Raw genomic sequence first — 20,496 nt, forward strand, 5'->3', positions numbered from 1 at the left:
ACGTAGGATATGCGCCGCAACAGGTGGACGCTATAACGTAAATTCGGGACCATATAAAACATAGCGATGTATAGTCAGCAGCACCGCCCCCCGAAGAAGCCGACGCGAAACGCGCGTTGGGGCAGCGGTGCGGTCCAGGTCTGGTGCTAGTGTGCGGGTAAGGATCCTGGGGAGGGGGGGGGTTTTAGATGCTACTACCGTGATATGAGTCAGTGTACAGGGCTCAGGAGATTGATTGATACCGTTCCTCTTATCCCCTGGTTCCATACCCTTGCGATATTTTGCACTATGCAGGAAATTCCTATTTAAACTGCACCAGTCTGTGTGCTGCACCGTTTTATGTCTGTGCTACCTCCTATCTTTTGACTACCCTGATTTTTATCTTGTGATATTTGTTATATGTTTGTTGGTAATTTATTGGTAATTTTTTTGTAATAATAAATAAAGTATAATGTTACTCACTTTGGACATGGACTCCGTTTCTCTTTGTTGCATAATATTGGTTTTAGGAGTGTCCTTTTTGTAATTAATACATCTTCCTGATAGACTCCCCCACTGTGGCTGTGAGTATGTGGAGGAATGTTATTTTGTTCTCTTCCATTTTGGGCTTAATCTATCATACACTACAATGACCTGTGCAGTGCCAGAGGGGCAGGTTCATGGTGCAAAAATGCTTTTTGGTGGTCTTTTGATTTTCTGTATCAAACACCGCTCCTCCAAATGTGGCACTGAACTGTGCATTAAAAGGGTTGTTCACCTTTTTGGGGAATTTTTTTTTTTAATACATTTTTTTTTAAATAAAATAATTTTTGGAATTGGATTTCTTTAAAAATGTTGCACTGTCTATTGCTAGCTGTAGAATGAGTTTGTCAGTAGGATCAACCCTCCTAAGTCGGTTATGAGCATGTTGGTCATAGGAAGTTGAATAAAGTGGCACCTTGATATTTCCAATCTGATGTCTTTTTCCAGAGAAATCAACATTTTTCTTAATATGTAAATGAGCTGTTAGGATCTATGGCTTGGACTTAGATCTCCCTGAGAATCTGCCTCCTGACTTATTTTAAATTAAATGGTGCATTGCCAGCGTGAGACATGTGATGACTGACAGTCTGCTAACCTAATCTACATGTTTCACACTAAGGCCCCCTTTCATTTAAAATAAGCACAGGAGGCAGATTCTCAGGGAGATCAATGTCCAGCCCATAGAGGTAATTTACAGTGGGGAAAAAATGTATTTAGTCAGCCACCAATAGTGCAAGTTCTCCCACTTAAAAAGATGAGAGAGGCCTGTAATTGACAACATAGGTAGACCACAACTATGAGAGTCAAAATGAGAAAACAAATCCAGAAAATCACCTTGTCTGATTTGGCAAGATTTATTTTGCGATTTATGGTGGAAAATAAGTATTTGGTCATTAACAAAAGTTCATCTCAATATTTTGTTATATATCCTTTGTTGGCAATGACCGAGGTCAAATGTTTTCTGTAAGTCTTCACAAGGTTGGCACACACTGTTGGTGGTATGTTGGCCCCTTCCTACATGCAGATCTCCTCTAGAGCAGTGATGTTTTGGGCCTGTCGCTGGGCAACACGGACTTTCAACTTCCTCCAAAGGTTTTCTATGAGGTTGAGATCTGGAGACTGGCTAGGCACTCCAGGACCTTCATATGCTTCTTACGAAGCCACTCCATCGTTGCCCTGGTGGTGTGCTTGGGATCATTATCATGCTGAAAGACCCATCCATTCAATGCCCTTGATGATGGAAGGAGGTTTGCATTCAAAAGCTCATGATACATGGCCCAATTCATTCCTTCATGTACACCGGATCAGTCGTCCTGGTCCCTTTGCAGAGAAACAGCCCCAAAGCATGATGTTGCCACCCCCATGCTTCACAGTAGGTATGGTGTTCTTTGGATGCAACTTATGCACAATTTTGTTTCTGGTGTCCTTTGACAGCTCTTTGGTCTTCACCATAGTAGAGTTTGGAGTGTGACTGTTTGAGGTTGTGGACAGGTGTCTTTTATAGTGATAACAAGTTAAAACAAGTGCCATTGCTACAGGTAATGAGTGGAGGACAGAGGAGCCTCTTAAATAAGAAGTTACAGGTATGTGAGAACCAGAAATCTTGCATGCTTTTAGGTGACCAAATACTTATTTTCCACCATAATTTGCAAAATAAATCTTGCCAAATCAGACAAGGTGATTTTCTGGATTTGTTTTCTCATTTTGACTCTCATAGTTGTGGTCTACCTATGATGTCAATTCTTGGCCTCTCTCATCTTTTTAAGTGGGAGAACTTGCATAGTTGGTGGCTGACTAAACACTTTTTCCCTCACTGTACATATAAAAAAGGTGTGGATTTATCTGCAATAGGAAATTGGATCGCAGCTATCAAGGCATCGTTTTATTCAGCTTTCTATGAATAACATGCTTGTATAGATGGCTTGGGAGGGTTGATTCTACTTACAGATGCCCTTTTAACTAAGAATCCATCAGTGAGCTCGTTCTGACCTCCTCATTAGAGAGTTTCTAACTTTTATCCGTCTTTTTTGGGAGTCTTTTAACCGAGGGTGGGCACTTAATTTTCCCAGTGAGCCACATGAGAGACAGTGACTGTTGTGGAGGGCCGAACTAATAGGCTGAAATTTATTCTGCTCAATATTAATATTAATATTTACTTACATTACATATTAATATGAAATATGGTAACTAGAATGTGTTAATATTAATAATGAGCAGAATTAAGTATGCTCGTATCATCCTATATACTATATGAGCCCACACACAGCTCCCTAGATAGAGTATAATCCCTCACATAGCTTCCTATATACAGTATGATCCCCCCACATATCCTCCTATATACAGTATGATCCCCCCACATAGCCTCCTATATACAGTATGATCCCCCCACATAGCCTCCTATATACCGTATGATCCCCCACATAGCCCCCTATATTCCATATGATCCCCACATAGCTTCCTATATACAGTATGAGCCACCACACAGCCTCCTGTATACATACAAACATCCCATACAATTGGAACAGCCAGCGGGCCGGAAGTAGGCCGCAGGCCAGTTTGTCCACATCTGCTCCAAGCTGATTTTTGACTACAGACCACACAAAGTCAAATATGCAGGAAAATAAAGAGACTGTAAAAGCCAAACTGCAAGGAACTGAATTGCATTGCGGTTATTAAATAACAATATCATTTATTCCTGTATTGTTTCTATAAATTAATAGAGGGTCCATGATAGTAGGATAAATGTGAATTTAACTTTATATTTGATATACGGTACTTGAGTGTATTTTGCTTGACATGGATTTGATGAAGTTGTCCACTGCTCCAGGTGGACAGGATGTTTTCTCCATTGTTGGAGAGGTAAGAAAATACTAGTACAGTCCTCTGTCATCGGTGATGAAGTCAGACACTGTACAATGGAATGATGTAAGATCGCGGTTTACTCCTCCGGATACATTTTAGTGTTTTTAACTTTATTGTTACATATACCCGGTCCCAAAAATGTGCAGTCCCATCACGGACTGGAGTCCTCTTCAAAGTCAATCATGCTGCTAATAAATAACCTCAAGTTAGAGATACATCAAAATTTGCGTTGTGCTCTCCAGTCTTGATTAGGGGGCATGTTTTATTCTGAGAAGCCTGATTAATTAAGAGGTGCTCATGACTTAATGAATTGGGCGCATCATAAAAGTGGCATGTGCCTCCGTGCACCTTGCCACAACTGACTCGCATAAGACGTGTGACTTACTTGCAATTCGTTGTTAATTAGACAAGTGGGCGTCGCTATGCTCCATCCATGACGTGAAAACATTTTTGCGCCACTTTACATTGTGCAAAAATTTTACGAGTTTTCAAAGTGTTTTACATCAGACTTCTGGCATAAACACTTGATGAATCAGGGCCAAAGTACAGGAGGACATCTGTAAGTCCCTGTCACCAGGTCATATGTGGCCAAATTTTAACATTCTAGATTAACATAACATATACTCAAAAATTAGTTTTTTAAATTACCGTAAATTAAAAATCTATTGAAGCTGAAAAGTGGCCTGATTTAGCTCTGTTCACAGAGTATTTCAGTTTTTGTTTTAGTTTTTTATTTAGTTTATTTTTACTAAATCCGCCATACAATTTTGTAGATATTGATTTTATGGGCTTAATAAGAGGACATTTATATTAGGATTCTCTGGGGGGTGTCTTTAGGCTGCTGTTCATGATCACTGTGTAGGCTACACCCCCTTGTAAAGATCGTAAAAATTAGCACTAAATTAAAAGGCTCTATAAACTGTGTGGCGGATTAAAAAAAAATAAAATAAAATGGAGTAGCGGGAGTAAAATAATAAAATACGAGCAAAAACTGCCTACTTATGGCCTGTTTCCAGGCCCGCTTTATAGAGCAGAGCTGTGCGGATTGTCTCATAGACCTATACAGGTCCTATACACTCAGAGCTTCGTTTATGTTGGTGACCCATTTTGAAGGGTTAAAAAGGAATCTTTTAGCTTAGTTACTGCTTGACTTCCTTAAATATTGTGTAAATGGCTTCTTGTGGACTTCCTGGATGTACATGAAACCAAAAAAGGGGAAGAATGTGTGACTTGTAAAAACCAGAGCAAGCTCTGAGGAATAACACGCAGATTTCCTGACTTTTACTTGACGTGGTATATTCCAGACCAGATTTTTGGAGAAACAGAAACTGTGCAGCGACAAGTAATTACTACAGTATTTTTCAGCTTTTATAGCAAAACACCTGGTGGAAACATGAAATACTCTTATGTATCCCAGCTCTGGGCTAAGTCCTATGAACATTTCTTTTTTTTTTTTCTAAATTGCTACGGGGCCATTTGGAAAATTGCATTTTTTTTTTCAAGTGCTGAAGTCACGATGTCAGTTCAGTTTTTCATATTCTCCTTCAGGGCAGTGTGAGGTGCACCTAATACAGATACATGTCTGTAAGTATCAATATGGCACATTTCTGGGCCTATATTAGGCCTGCGCTCAACCACAAATCCAGTGCCCGAGCTATCATAGGGAGCAGTGATGCTGTGCGTTTGGGTTAGGAGACCTGCTGTTGCTCCGTGATGTGCGTGCGTTATACAGGCGCAGTAATGTGCCATTGTTACGCTAGTGTGACACTCGCCTTACTTTGATCTTAGTCAGTCTCTTTGTACTATTGCCATTGGGAAAAAATACAGTAGGAGACAAAAAAAAAATAACCAGCTGCCCCCATATGTACTGATTAAAGGTGGTCAATCCCAGCGATTATCTAATGTTTTTGTTCATGTCTGAAGCTGATGAATACTGCCAGGGCGAAAACCACACGGTGTCCAAAGCTACTGTCTGCGTCATTGAACTGAATAACTCTGTGGGAGTTTTGTCAAAGTGGTCAATGAAAAACTGTGTGTGTGTGTGTAAAGATTAAGGCTACTTTCACACTAGCGTTGTTGGCTGTACGTCGCAATGCGTCGTTCAGGAGAAAAAACGCATCCTGCAAAGTTGTCTGCAGGATGCGTTTTTTCCCCATAGACTAACATTACCGACGCATTGCGACGTATTGCCACACGTCGCAAACGTCGTGCGACGGTTGCGCCATGGTTTGGCGCACCGCCGCCACCAAAAACGTTACATGTAACGTTTTTTTGTGCGTCGAGACCGCCATTTTCGACCGCGCATGCGCGGCCGAAACTCTGCCCCCTCCTCCCCGGACCTTGCAATGGGGCAGCGGAAGCGTCGTAAGACTGCAGTATGTCGTAAGACTGCGGTACGTCGGGCCGACGCTAGTGTGAAAGCAACCTAAGGCCATCTTCACACATTCAGTATTTGGTCAGTATTTTACCTCAGTATTTGTAAGTCACAACCAGGAGGGGGTGATAAATACAGAAGTGGTGATGTGTTTCTATTATACTTTTCCTCTTGATTTTTCCTCTCCTGGTTTTGGCTTACAAATACTGAGGTAAAAAAAACTGACTAAATACTGAACGTTTGAACACAGCCTAAGGGACATTTACATGGATCGACAGGCATCACTATACTATCGCTGATCAGTAAGCTTTTACCAATCGGTGGTCAATTAAACAGACCAAAGTAAATGATGTGCAATCTATACTAGATCGCTCAGTGCGCACAGTCTGCCGTGGTTTACACGGGTCAATGCACTGCCAAGAACCACGATTTTTTTGCGCTGCACAAAAGATAATTTCAGCCATTTTTTGTTCATTCATCGGGTGATTAGCATCCTGTTTACAAGGCAAGATTATCGTGAGACGAGCGCGTTTTTAACAAATCTCTTTCCCAATTATCTTGCAGTGTAAATGCAGCTTACAGATGATTTGGGGGAGAAGGATCAGGCAACGCCCAATCCTTTTTGTTCTCGCCACAATGTCATTAGCAAAAATTCAGACAAACCCAATTTTGGAGGGACCATGCGACTATCTTGTATGTCTGGGGTCACTCCCAACAATCCCTTGAATGATGTCGGGTTGGAGGAAGAGTGAAAGGCATTTTGAATTTTAACACTCAGTCCATTTATGTTTTATGGAGGGTAAGCCACTGCCTCCCGCTGCACATGCATGCTCAGCCAAACCGAGCGTGCAGAGTACTGGGAATCTGGAGGAATAACTCCTGGCGAAAGAGCTTTAGTCTGCCAGCTGTTGAAGGTACACGGACAAAAGCTAGAAATGAAATGTATTCAATGACCAGGAGGATGGGGGGGGGGGGGGGTGCCGTGCTGTGTAGATGTGCTCCATAGATGATGTCATTGCTGCTTGGCACAGATCCCATAAGTATATGTAATGTTCTGTAAGAATCCAGAATCGGGGCGTAAAGGACTGTGGCCAAGATGGACCAGGATTCTTCATATTCTAACAATTTGCAAGGCTTTTAAGGCCGCGTTAGAATATTTTCTGATTAATGTATGTTTGGCCATACACATTCATAGGGTACCGTCACACATTGAAATTTTCATCGCTGTGACGGCACGATTCGTGACGTCGCAGCGTCGTATAATCATCGCTCCAGCGTCGTAGACTGCGGTCACACGTTGCAATCACGGCGCTGGAGCGATGCCGAAGTCCCCGGGTTAGGCTACGTTCACATTTGCGGTCAGCGCCGCAGCGTCGGGCGCCGCAGCGGCGCCGCATGCGTCATGCGCCCCTATATTTAACATGGGGGCGCATGGACATGCGTTGTGCTGCGTTTTGCGCCGCATGGCCGCAAGCGTTGGACGCAAGAAACGCTTCAAGTTGCATTTTTTTTGCGTCCAACTTGCGGGCAAAAACGACGCATGCGGCGCAAAACGCAGCGTTTTAGCGTGCGTTTTGCCGCGTTTTTGTTTGCGTTGTGCGCTGCGGCGCCGACGCTGCGGCGCACAACGCAAATGTGAACGTAGCCTAACCAGGGTAAACATCGGGTAACTAAGCGCAGGGTCGCGCTTAGTAACCCGATGTTTACCCTGGTTACCAGCGTAAACGTAAAAAAACAAACAGTACATACTCACCCGTCGGTGTCCTTCAGGTCCCTTGCCGTCTGCTTCCTGCTCTGAGTGCAGCCGTACAGTGAGAGCAGATCGCAGCACCGATCAAGCGACGAAAGAAAGTTCCAAACGATCTGCTACGACGTACGATTCTCAGCAGGGTGTCTGATCGCAGTAGCGTGTCAGACACAGCGATATCGTAACGATATCGCTAGAACGTCACGAATCGTAACGTCGTAGCGATGGAAATTTCAATGTGTGACGGTACCCTTCTAATCTGCATCCTACAAATGACCTTAAATCTCTTCTCAAACATCAGAATAAATCCAAAGCAGTTTAATTCACTCTTGACATCATGTGGGGGGATGGAGAATATCACAGCCCACTGTAACTCAAATCCATTAATCCCCCCCTTCAAAGTGCTTAGTGTGAAGTTTGCATTTAGTTGCCAGAGGTGAAATTACCCCTTTCCTGTCCCCATTAGTTTTAACACTACTTTTTTTTTTTTTTTGCAAAACAACAATCTTTTTGATAGGCTCTCAAAAGCTATAGCTACATATTTCATTTTTTGGGCCGTGGGTATGAAGAAACCCGGAGTAACAGCATCATTGATCGCTACAACACTGTTGACTTTGGTTATTAGATATTTTGGGGGGATTAACTTCAAACGACTGATTATAGGAAGAGGTCGCATTTGTTTTCTGGAGGTCTCCAAACTGCTCATTGGAGGCCGAGAAGAGGTTTCTTACTAATCTTCAATCTATTTTCGCACCTTTTCTCCAGTGACGTGGTCTTTTATACTTTGAATTATACATATGATTTTCTCTTCTTGAATGCAGGAAGGATCAGAATGTCCTATCTCCAGTGACTTGTTGGAACCTGCTTCTCACGCAGGTGAAAAGAGAGAGCCGCGATCATGCAACATTAAGTGATATCTACTTGAATAATATCATCCCTCGATTTGGCCAAGTTGGTGAGGACTCTGGACGGCTTTTTAAGAAGGTGAGACTATATCTTCTTTGTACGGATTTCCTACAGAACAGTAATTATGACCAAAAACATGTCCTATTTAGGTTGCACTTCTCTAGCTTTCTTTTCGTTTCTCTACCAGATTCATACAAAGGTGTAAAGTGTTTTGTTTTTTCAGCCACCTGAAATGTTTTTTAAGTGGTTTTGAATGCTATAAAATAACAATAGGTGTAATCCTCACCTTTCTGATGTGCCATCACTTGTCCCCTGCCGATTTCTGTTCTTCTGGGTCCAGTTATTCCGTTGTCAACTCACATGTGAGCGCTACAGCCAGTCGCTGACTGCGGAAGTGAAAGCCCGATTTCAGAGTTGTTCACCTATTAAATTGCTCAAGATGTTGTAGCACAGAGGAGAAACACTGTTTTATCTATGAATGTTATCAGTGTGCTACTTCTTTTCACCCTGCGCTCTTCCTTCCAGTTTTTCTATATTTTTATTTGCTTTATTTTCTCCTTAATTGTATCGAGTCCTTATCGAAATTCTTTTTTTTGGTCTTTTACCCCTTCATATCTGTTGTGCCAACTGTCACCACCAGACTGTGTTGTTACCCATGCCAAGGGTGGCATGGTGGGCTGTGCCAGCTGTCATTTTGTCCTTGTTTCATTAATGTTAGTCTTGTGTATATTAATCAGGGGGGTTCAACACTGACGTATTTTTAATTTCAGATGAAGTATGTGGTCACTGTCTGCTGCGGTTTGTTTTCTGCTCTTGACAATGCCGTCCAGTCTTTGGATTATTATATGTTTCGCTTATTTTGCTGATTGCTCTTGGCATCTTGTCTCATTTATTTGAACATTTAAAATTCATATCACATATTCAGTCAATAGCAGTTTGTTTGTTTGAAGTCAAATGCTTCAGTAATTGCAGCCACATTTACATCTGCATCTGCCTCGCTTGCATTTCATTCTATTGTTTTTTTTGTTTTTTTAAGATCTTACATTTATGCTAGCTTGTATCTTGAAGGCCGCAAGAGGGTTGAGTAGTTAGAGATTTAGAGCATGGTTTTAAGTTGTTTTTTTTTGTTTTTTTTTCCAACAAATAAAATGGTAAAAAAAATAGTATAATATAACGAATTTAGGCTACATTTCCACAATGAGCTTTTGGTGTTACCTATTAACTAAATTAGGTTACTTGTGTTTTTTCATTGCGTTTTTTTTTTAGGGTTTTTAGAACTATGGGATTTTATCGAATTTTTGACCGTGCTTTTTATTTTTCTTCTTGTTGGCATGTTTTTAATAAAGCTGCTTTGTTTTTGATACTTCCTGGTATTTGGCTTTGACAAAACTTTTATAGTCTTGTGCAAATTATATTTGTGTTTTGATACTTTTCCGCAATGGAAAAACGGGGCACAAAGCCTTAGACGGATTTAGTGTATGGACACCATGGACTCCCTACCCAAATTCAACAGCCTCTTAGGCATATAGGAGGCTGCTAATTTCGGGTCGGGAGACCAGTCCATACATGCTCACCTGTATATGGACAGTGTTTCACGGATGTCTAAACTGGGCCAAACACAATACTGAATATATATATATATATGATGATGATAAAATATGCATGCAGCTATCCTGCGCTTAGACCAGATTAAAACCTCCTCTTTTGCTATAGCTAAATAAGTATACTAACTATTTTCTTAAAGCACCACTTCAGCATTTTTTTTTTCACAGTTGGAGTGGTGCTTTAATTGTAAGCAACTTTCCCTCATTCATATACTCACACTCAGGCACCTTCATCATTTTTTAGGACCGCTCCGGTGGCGCCATCTTGTGCCCGTAACGTCTGACTGGACAGAAGTTACGTTACAAGCTCTCAATATAAAGCTATGAGAGCTAGAACAAGGCCAGAATGAAGCTCTCATAGACTTGTATTGAAAAGTGACCTCCATAAAATACTGGAGCTTGCCGTCGTTATGTTGTGCCCACACTGTTTAGGCTATGTCACAGTTCATAGGGACATTTCCTGCTGATAATGGTGACTTCCATTTGCCAAATGATTCATACATTTCCAAGAGGAATAACCAAGAGATGGCAGAGATCTAAGAATTTTTTTTTAAATATCTCTAGTCCAAAAACTGAGTGCCACTTCACTCCCTAACTCCCCAATTAGCAGAGTATCTTGTAAAAGGTTCTTAGTCTTCAGTGGTGCGTCATGTTTTTTAAACCCTTTAGAAATGGCTCAGTTTTCCTTTCTGTCACTCATAACGCTATTAACCTGCAGGTTACTGTTGTTTGGGAATATGACAGGTTCTCTTCAAGTGTGTGCAATAAAAAAAGAAAACATACATTTTGGGTTTGAGAATTTTGGAATCACAATTATGATTTCACTAAAACTTATTCCCCAGTGCAAATTTGGTTTATTAGAAAAATGTCCTAACTTTTAGTTGTTTGGTTTATTGCACGCTAACAAGAACAAAGTAAATGGCTCAACACAGCTAACCTAACAAGTGCCATCTCCAGATTCACCACTAAATACCACTTGTAATGCCTACTGCAGAATTATTCAACCCCTTCATGACAAGCGTCTTTAGCACTACTTACGGTAGCTTAGAGCACTCTTTGACTGTCATTACCAGCTCCAAACATGATGCATAGCCAGACACCAGCTTCTGGCTTTTCTGAGGGATCTTACCCAATTGTTCATGGGCAATAGCCTTATGCTATGTGCACACGTTGCGGATTGGTGTGTGGATTTTTCCACACTGTTTTTGCAAAATCTACAGGTAAACCACACTGCGGATTACCCACGGATTTACCGCGTTTTTTTGTGTGGATTCCTATTGAGGAGCAGGTGTAAACCGCTGCGGAATCCTCACAAAGAATTGACATGCTGCAGAAAAAACACCGCTGCTTTTCCGCGCTTTTTTTTCTGCCACATGTGCACTGCGGATTTTGTTTTCCATATGTTTACGTGGTACTGTACAATGCATGGAAAACAGCTGCAGATCCGCAGGGCCAGATCCGCTGCTGATCCGCAGCAAAATCCGCAACGTGTGCACATAGCCTTAAGTTCAGTAATATTCTTGGGTTCGTGTGCAGCCACTGCCGCCTTCTTCATATCCCCCCTCCAAAGGTTTTATATGCCATTCAAGCCAGGCGACCATGATGGCCACTATAGAATCTCCTAGCCCTACTCTGGAAACAAAGCTTTGATGGACTTTGAAATGTGTTTGAGATTACTATCCTGTTGGTAGGTCTAATGACAAGCCCAAGCTTCAGCTTCTTCACAGAAAGCATGACATTTTTTCCTAGAATTTCCTGATTCTTGTTTGAATCCATCTGGTCCTCCACATGGTGCAGGTTTTCAGTGCCAGACGAAGCAAAGCAGCTACAGGGCATCGCCAAGCCATTGCCATGCTTTACTGTGGACATGGTGGTCTTTTCAGCGTATACTTCATTCTTCTTCCTCCAGACATATTACTGAGCCATAAAGCTAAAAAAACTTTCAGTTTCATTTTATTGCTCTGCAGAACAGAATCTCTAAACTTCTGTGGATTATTTATATGGTGCTGTATATATAGGACCTGACTTTTCTTGTGCTTTTAACTCTGTAGAGGTGTATGTCTCCGAGTTTGGGCATGGAGACCTTCAGTGTTTAGCATGTGTCTTGCTTTGCTAACTAAAATCTCAGTGGCTGCTGCCACAAAACATTGCTGCAGGCCTTTTGTGGTTCTTTACCAGCTGCCTCATCAGGAGGCAGGCAGCCATAGCTACCTCTTCAGGAGGCAGGCAGACCTAGCTACCTCCTCAGGAGGCAGGCAGCCATAGCTACCTCTTCAGGAGGCAGGCAGACCTAGCTACCTCTTCAGGAGGCAGGCAGCCATAGCTACCTCCTCAGGAGGCAGGCAGACCTAGCTACCTCTTCAGGGGATAGGCAGACCTAGCTACTGTACCTCTTCAGGGGGCAGTTAGACCTAGCTACCTCTTCAGGGGGCAGGCAGACCTAGCTACCTTTTCAGGAGGCAGGCAGCCATAGCTACCTCCTCAGGAGGCAGGCAGACCTAGCTACCTTTTCAGGAGGCAGGCAGCCATAGCTACCTCTTCAGGGGGCAGGCAGACCTAGCTACCTCTTCAAGGGACAGGCAGACCTAGCTACTGTACCTCTTCAGGGCGCAGTTAGACCTAGCTACCTCTTCAGGGGGCAGGCAGACCTAGCTACCTCTTCAGGGGGCAGTTAGACCTAGCTACCTCTTAAGGAGGCAGGCAGACCTAGCTACCTCTTCAGGGGGCAGGCAGACCTAGCTTCATCTTTCAACCTCGTGCAAGTATTGTATGTAGTCAGTGTTCTTTTAAAGGGACTCTGTCACCCCCTCCAGCCGTTATAAACTAAAAGAGCCACCTTGTGCAGCAGTAATGCTGCATTCTGACAAGGTGGCTCTTTTAGTTATTGGTGCAGTCAAAGCAGAAATAAAGCGTTTTATAATTTCGCAAAAATACCTGTCTTTAGCCCTGGAGGCAGGTCTTAACCCCCCTGCTGCACACGCAACACTGCCGTCACTCAAGGCTTCTTCCGTGCCGGGCGCCGCCCCCTCCGCACTGTTTTCAAATCAAATCCAGCGCCTGCGCTGTTTTGTTCTGCCTGGGGCAGGCGCAGTGAGCGCTGCACGTCTGACCTCAGATGCAGTCTCGCAGACTGCGCCTGTGCGGCCACCCAGCTTGTGAATCCCAGCGCCGCACTGTGCATAATGCATAACACACTGCGGGGCTGGGATTCACAAGCTGGGTGGCCGCACAGGCGCAGTCTGCGAGACTGCATCTGAGGTCAGACGTGCAGCGCTCACTGCGCCTGCCCCAGGCAGAACAAAACAGCGCAGGCGCCGGATTTGATTTGAAAACAGCGCGGAGGGGGCGGCGCCCGGCGCCAAAGAAGCCTTGAGTGACGGCTGTATGGCATGTGCAGCAGGGGGGTTAAGACCTGCCTCCAGGACTAAAAACAGGTATTTTTGCGAAATTATAAAACGCTTTATTTCTGCTTTGACTGCACCAATAACTAAAAGAGCCACCTTGTCAGAATGCAGCATTACTGCTGCACAAGGTGGCTCTTTTAGTTTATAACGGCTGGAGGGGGTGACAGAGTCCCTTTAACTCGAAATTGCAAACTAGGCTTCCAACTGTATCTCCAGGAACGTTTTCTTAATTGTTAATGGCAATGAATGCTTTTCTATATTTCTTGGACCACTCTCTTGCTCTCTTGACTAAAGCACTCCATACACTTTATAGCCTAACAATGGTTTAACAGTTCGTTCGGCTGGAAGCAATCTCACCTGACTCCCCCATACGCAAGAGCTCTCACTCTGCCAAGCGCTAAAATGTTCTCTAAGAGACCCTCTTCCAGACCTCTTTGGCAGCTACTTATCTTTTAAGGCCCCAATACATATTAGACTAATGTAGACCAAATATGCCAATATGGATGGGTTCAGCTGACAGTCTAATGTGTATGGAGGTGCTCCTGACAGATGATTGTTGGGGAAGATTCAGACTGCCAGTCATTTTGGTCTCTGAGAGATAAGTAATCACCAGTGATGTCTGGCAGTGACTGTCATGGAGAGCTTAGTAGAGCGAGTGTTCCTGTGTATGGGAGTGTCGGGTGAGATAGCTGTCAGCTGAACAATAGTTCGGTAGCTGTCTAAAGCGTATGGGTAGGCTTTAGAGAACAAAAATCTTAGCAGTCCAAAATCAGCTATGCCGGATCTTTGTGTCCCCTGACAATTATTTGTTGGGGGCTTCTATATACAGTCGGACGACCAGTTCGATATCCGCTAGTTCGGCCGACGTTAGTTTAATCTGTATGGGTTCCAAAAGCCATATTTCTAACATGCAGTCAAACGTCAGTCAATCAACCCATAGCCAGTCCAGGTATTTGCTGTTTTAGCTCAGTGAGCAACTAACAAAGTCTTCATATTGGTTACATCAAGTCATCTTGTGACCTCTGATTTGTAAATCTCTAAACAAAAAAAAATTATGGGGTGAAAAAAGGCTGATTTGAACTCTTATTTTTCCCCCTATTTAAAAAAAGGAGAAAGGGACTTGAACCTGCTGGTCACTCAGACTATACACCACAGTAACACAGCATTGCTGTGTGCAGCAAATATCATGGTCTCGTATGCACACCAACCAGAATCTGTCATACACAGGAGAACCGTCATGATGGGCATGGGGATCTTCAGCAGACCACCGGCTGTAATGGCAACCCATCCCCCCGTGATTGCATCATGAGGAACCGATGGGTTGTTAGAACAGCCCCCCCAGGTGGGCGAGCTGTAAATGCTGCTTTCATAGACTGACAGTGACATTAACAGGTTAACAGCTCTGCTCAACCCATGGCAGTTAGAGGCAGATGATGGCTGAATATCACAGCCATTATCTGCCAGGAAAGATGCAGGCTCAGCTTGTGAGCCTTCATCAAAATCAGGGAGCCGCAATAGGACATAGCTGTACTCCCTGTTGTGGCAAGGGGTTAATAATGGCATTTTGTGCCGAATTTAGAGAAACCGCTTGTTATTTTAGTTGTGCTGAGGTATTAAAATTATTCTTGTTTCATTGGTTTATTGCAAAAAGCAGACAGTTTGCTAATAAACCTATTTTGGAATGGAGGTCGAATAATTTTGATTGCAGCTGGAACACCTATTGGCCAAACAGAGTAATCATCGGATAAGCAAAATACAAGAACCAAATGCCTCCGTACTGTTCTCTGCCAAGATTAAAATACAATTTTTCTGTTTCCAGATAATATGAGCGTGTTGAGATTGGTTCGGCTGCATTGTATAGTGGAGCCGGTTGGATTGTTTGCTCATTTACAAAGGTTGATGTGTAGCCAACTAATATATCTGAGACGTCATCTCTAACCTCCGCTCTGTCCCTCCCTCTTGGGTGTCTCCCACGGGGACAGTCGAGTTAAAGAGACAGCTCAGCGTGTGGTCTCCTTCCTGGCTTTGTGGCTGGGCTACATGAAAAGTCCCATAGGGAAAGGGCAGCGAGATGACGGAATTAACTATTAATATGGCTCTAAATGCCCCCTCCTGTGATAGAAGCCTTGAGAAAAAATAACTGCATGAATTAATGATGCCAGTTGCAGGGTCTGGATTAGGGCGTATGTCTGTCTGACTTCTGTTCTCCCCCCCCCCCCCCTTGTCTGCCTACACATAACGTAAGTCGTGCCTTATACTGCGGCAAACAGTGCTTAATGGGTTAAGGACGAAACGCATCTGTCCCTAGGTTTTCTACCTGCTGCGACATAACATATAGGAAATACAACACACGCTTCACCAATACTCTTGTTATACAATATATGTGTATTTAGAGGATTTTCACATAGTCTGGAGAATAGGCAGAAATCCAGCTAAATTCTGTGTGCCGTAGCCTGTCCTGCCCCCATCTGGTGTCAGAGCTGTACATGGTATGGTCCCCTCATGTTCTCTTACTAATTCGAGATCACCTCCAGAGTCTTCCTCTCCCCCCAACTATCTTCCCTTCTGTTCCCGTCTGTCGCTTTCCCCGGGTGCCAATGTCCCTTATCTTCTGCTCGCATTTTCCAGAACGTTGCTTATACAACATTGTCAATGCCAGGATGACATCTACTACTTCAATAGTAGTTGGGGGAGGGGAATAATAATTCTTTGTGTGATGTAGCTTATTGTTATCCACTTACTATATTTGTCATAGGGAAACGATATTAGCTTTAGTCATGGATACCTTTACCCATCCACATGTAATCTGGATGCTGGAAATCTTCTTTTTCCAAATTGTTTAAGATATTTTTAGGCCAAATATTCAAAACCCAGGGATACTTCTTTTAATTAGAATATGGGTTTGATATCCCGATATTCCTAGACTGTAGGCTTCTATTTTACTCACTGGACTACCCCTTAAAGTGACAATAGAAGATGTACCTACCAGAAGAGTATGAGGTGCTGCCTTCTCAAATTACTTCTTCTAGATCAGGGGTCTCAAACTAAATTGGAATCTGGGGCCCCTTAAATAAAATCCAGGTATTGTAAGGGCAGCATTGTTAAATTTAGGCTGGGGCTACATGGCACAAAAGAAATTTTGTGTCCAAAGTTTGTTTGGACACATGTTTGTAAATGGTGTTGCATTGTGATGCCCATTGTACGGCGACCCCTTAGCCCTTTACATACAGTTTGTTGGCCCCACATCTTCCTTACATACAGTATGATTGCCCCACAGCTTCACTACATATAGTATTTTTCCTCAAAGTTCCCCTACATGCAGGTATGATGGCACCACAGGCTCCCTAAATACAGTATGATGGCGCCACAGGCTCCTTAAATGCAGTTTGATGGCCCCACAGCCTCTCTACATGCAGTATGATGGCCCACAGCCTCCCTACATACATTATGATGGCCCCACTGCCTCTATATATACAGCATGATGTTCATACAACCTCCTTCCGTACAGTATGTTGGCCCCCAGCTCCCCTACATATAGTATAATTGCCCCACTCATTCTCAACAAGTGGTTTCGCTACAAACCATATGATTGTCCAATAGCCCCCATTTCGCTTAACTCCAGATTTGCCACCTGTATCTCATTAGGCCCTGTTGCTTGGAGATCCTCTCCGATAGGTTCAGGCCGCTTCAGGCGCAATTAAGAACAGTACTGGCCCCTCTACCTGGTTTGTGGGCCACAAAAAATTGCTTCAGGACCTATGTGTTTTAGACCTCTGCTCTAGATAGTCAGTAGACAGTCGGTTAGAGGTATAGATGCGCACAGTATGTAATATACAATAAAGACCCCAAATATCTAAAATGTATAAGTATTTTTGTAACTTTTTCCATGACACTCCATTTGGTCTCATAGTGTTACATGTTTTTTCCTTCTGGCTACCCATAATAAATCCAAAATTGTTTGCTGATTAATTTTCTAATGCAAGTTTATAGAGGGCAGAGATTTTTTTATACAAATCCCCTGTTCTCATCTCACATCTATAGACCTAATATGCACCTATCATTTTAATAGCTTTTGATATGTACGGTAATACATTCTGTGCCCTTTATCTCAGATCAATATTTTTCGGTTCTCCACAGAGATACAAGTAAAAGTTTCACTGTACAACTAAAAGCTTAAGTGCGATATTCAAGAATATCTCATAATTGTTTCTGTGCTATGAAAGCAAATCCTGCTGTGCAGAGCAGGTTTGGGAGTCTTTAACCTATAGAGAGAATGATTTTATGCACCTTTTTTGTTCATGCATTTGCAACATGTTCTGTGTAGAATTAATAATTATTTTAGACAAAAATAAGTTGCCATTTGAAATGGATCAGTCCTTCTTTCATAAAAAGTGCATAAGTGTGTGTGTGTGTGTGTGTGTGTGTGTGTGTGTGTGTGTGTGTATACACTGCTCAAAAAAATAAAGGGAACACTATCACACATCCTAGATATCTCTGATTCCAAATTTTTATTTATTGCATAGTGGAATGTATTGAGAACAATGAAAACCTAAAAATGATCAATGCAGATCAAAATTAATATCCCATGGAAGTCTGGATTTGGAATGATGCTCAAAATCAATGTGGAAAATCAAATTACAGGCTGATCCTACTTCTTTAGTGGAAATTCTTCAAGACAAGGAAATGATGCTCAGTATTTTGTGTGGCCTCCTCATGCCTGTATTACCTCCCCACAACGCCTGGGCATGCTCCTGATGAGGCGGCAGATATACTGCTAAGGGATCTCCCAGACCTGGATTAAAGCATCAGTCAACTCCTGCGACAGTCTGTGGTGCAACGTGACGTTGGTGGATGGAGCGAGATATAATGTCCCAGAAGTGCTCGATTGGCTTCAGGTCTGGGGAACAGACAGGCCAGTCCATAGCATCAATGCCTTCATCATAAAGGAACTTCTTACAGTGAGTAAGAAGTTCCTGTATGATGAAGGCATTGATGCTATGGACTGGCCTGTCTGTTCCCCAGACCTGAAGCCAATCTGAAGTGATCAGCCACAAGGCCTAGCATTGTCCTGCATCAGTACGAGCCCAGGGACCAGTGCACCAGCATATGGTCTCACAAGGTGTCTCAGGCTCTCATCCAGTACCTAATGGCAGTCAAGGTACCTCTGGCAAGCACATAAAGGGCTCTGCGGCCCTCCAAAGGAATGCCTCCCTATTCCATTACTGACCCACTGCCAAACTGGTCATTTTGGAGAATGTTGCAGGCAGTAGAATGTTCTCCATGGTGCCTCCAGGGTCTCACGACTGTCACATGTGCTCAGTGTGAACCTTCTCTCATTCGTGAAGAGCAATGTCGAATCTGCCAATCTTGCTGTTCTATGGCAAATGCCAATCGCCCTGCACAGTATTGGGCTGTAAGCACAACACCCACTTGTGAACGTCGGGCCCTTATACCACGCACATGAAGTCTGTTTCTGATAGTTTGAGCAGACACATGGATATTATTGGACTGCTGGAGGTCATTTTGCAGGGCTCTGGCAGTGCTCATCCTGTTCCTCCTTACACAAAGGAGGAGGTAGCGGTCCTGCTGCAGGGTTTGTTCCCTCCTACGGCCCCCTCCATGTCTCCTGGTGTATTGTCCCGTCTCCTGGTATCTGCTCCATGCTCTGGTCACTGTGTTAATAGACACCGCTACCCTTCTTGCCACAGCTCGCACTGATATGCCATCCTGGATGAGCTACACTACCTGAGCAACTTCTGTGGGTTGTAGACACTGCCTCATGCTACTGTACCTACTTCTAGGGGTGAGAGCAATGACAAAATGCAAAAGTGACTATTGACCAAAACAGCCAAAAAGGATGAGAACAGAGAAATGGTCTGTGGTCACCACCTGCAGAATCCCTCCTTTATAGGGGTTGTCTTGCTAATTTGCCTATAGTTTCTACCTGTTGTCTGTTCCATTTGCACAACAGCAGAAGAAATTGATTCACAATCATAACTGGACAGGTTGATTTCACAGAAGTGTGATTAACTTGGAGTTACATTGTGTTGTTTAAGTGTTCCCTTTATTTTTTAAGCAGTGTATATCCATGCACTCAATACATACAATCTCATAAATCACAACCAATCATACCGGTAGTTGCTCCTTTTCTAGTTGGAAATTCATGATATATATAGTTGATCAAATGGAGATGAGCCCCCTGCCGTACTGGGAATTGCATGTCTTCATGTTCTCTGAGGAGGGTCACCATCTAAATCGGTAGAATTGCCACTATGATACAATTGCATGGACTGTACTATTTTAAGTTCTCCATGGATGGGTGAACAGGGACAGAAGCATCATTCACGGTTACTAATGATGACTAGACAGCTCCTGTCACAAAGTTAAAATGTTGTAGATCACAGCTCCGCTTCCCTCACTAATGTAGGAAATACAGAAAAAAGGATATTCGGTGTCCTCCCAAAGATTTCACTGGCTATATCTGCCAGTGGGATGCTGTACTGATGCATCATGGGATTGATAGAGTACAGAGGTCAAAATTGTAGAGTGAAATTTGGAAATCAATAGAAAGATGAAAGAAGAGGAGCCTGAATTACAAGGGAGTAAGTGCGCCATATCTATTGATTAAAAGAAAAAAGAGGAGAATAAAATGGAAGATCAGGTAGTGGGCACATTGATGAACAAAATAAATCTCTGGATTGCTTCTTTAAGGCCGAATTGTAGCCCATAAACTAACAATCTGCATCAATGATTTCAGTTGGTGGAAACATCTGAACCACCATGAAGCAGTTGATCCTATCGATGAAAGCAGAGCCCATCAGCTCTTAGTTTTAAGACGCATTTATCCTATATTAAATGAGCATTGAAAAGATGCTAAAGGATTTCCAATAAGCTACAGTGAAAGAGAATGGGACCAGTGCATAAAAAGTACAGTTATGTAAAAGCAACTCCCAGTACCCTTACCTGTCTTTGTATCGGGACGTTGTGTAATGAATGTGCCTTCCATGGGTGGCTCAGTGGTTAGCACTATTACTTGGTGGGATTTGAGCCCAGGACAAAAAGCAAAACAGAGGAGTT

At 43.0% G+C, this 20,496-nt stretch overlaps 1 protein-coding gene across 2 annotated transcripts in view; it reads left to right on the forward strand.

Moving 5' to 3' along the window:
- The window catches only part of SRGAP2 (SLIT-ROBO Rho GTPase activating protein 2), a 163,141-nt gene that overhangs the window by 91,312 nt on the left and 51,333 nt on the right, over positions 1-20,496 (forward strand). For both annotated transcript variants that reach the window (XM_077295152.1, XM_077295151.1), the window contains exon 4: positions 8,327-8,489. In XM_077295152.1, coding sequence (XP_077151267.1) covers positions 8,327-8,489 — 163 coding nt within the window. The remainder of the gene's footprint in view (positions 1-8,326; positions 8,490-20,496) is intronic.

The sequence above is a fragment of the Ranitomeya variabilis genome, chromosome 3, assembly GCF_051348905.1.
Source record: "Ranitomeya variabilis isolate aRanVar5 chromosome 3, aRanVar5.hap1, whole genome shotgun sequence".
NCBI lineage: Eukaryota > Metazoa > Chordata > Amphibia > Anura > Dendrobatidae > Ranitomeya > Ranitomeya variabilis.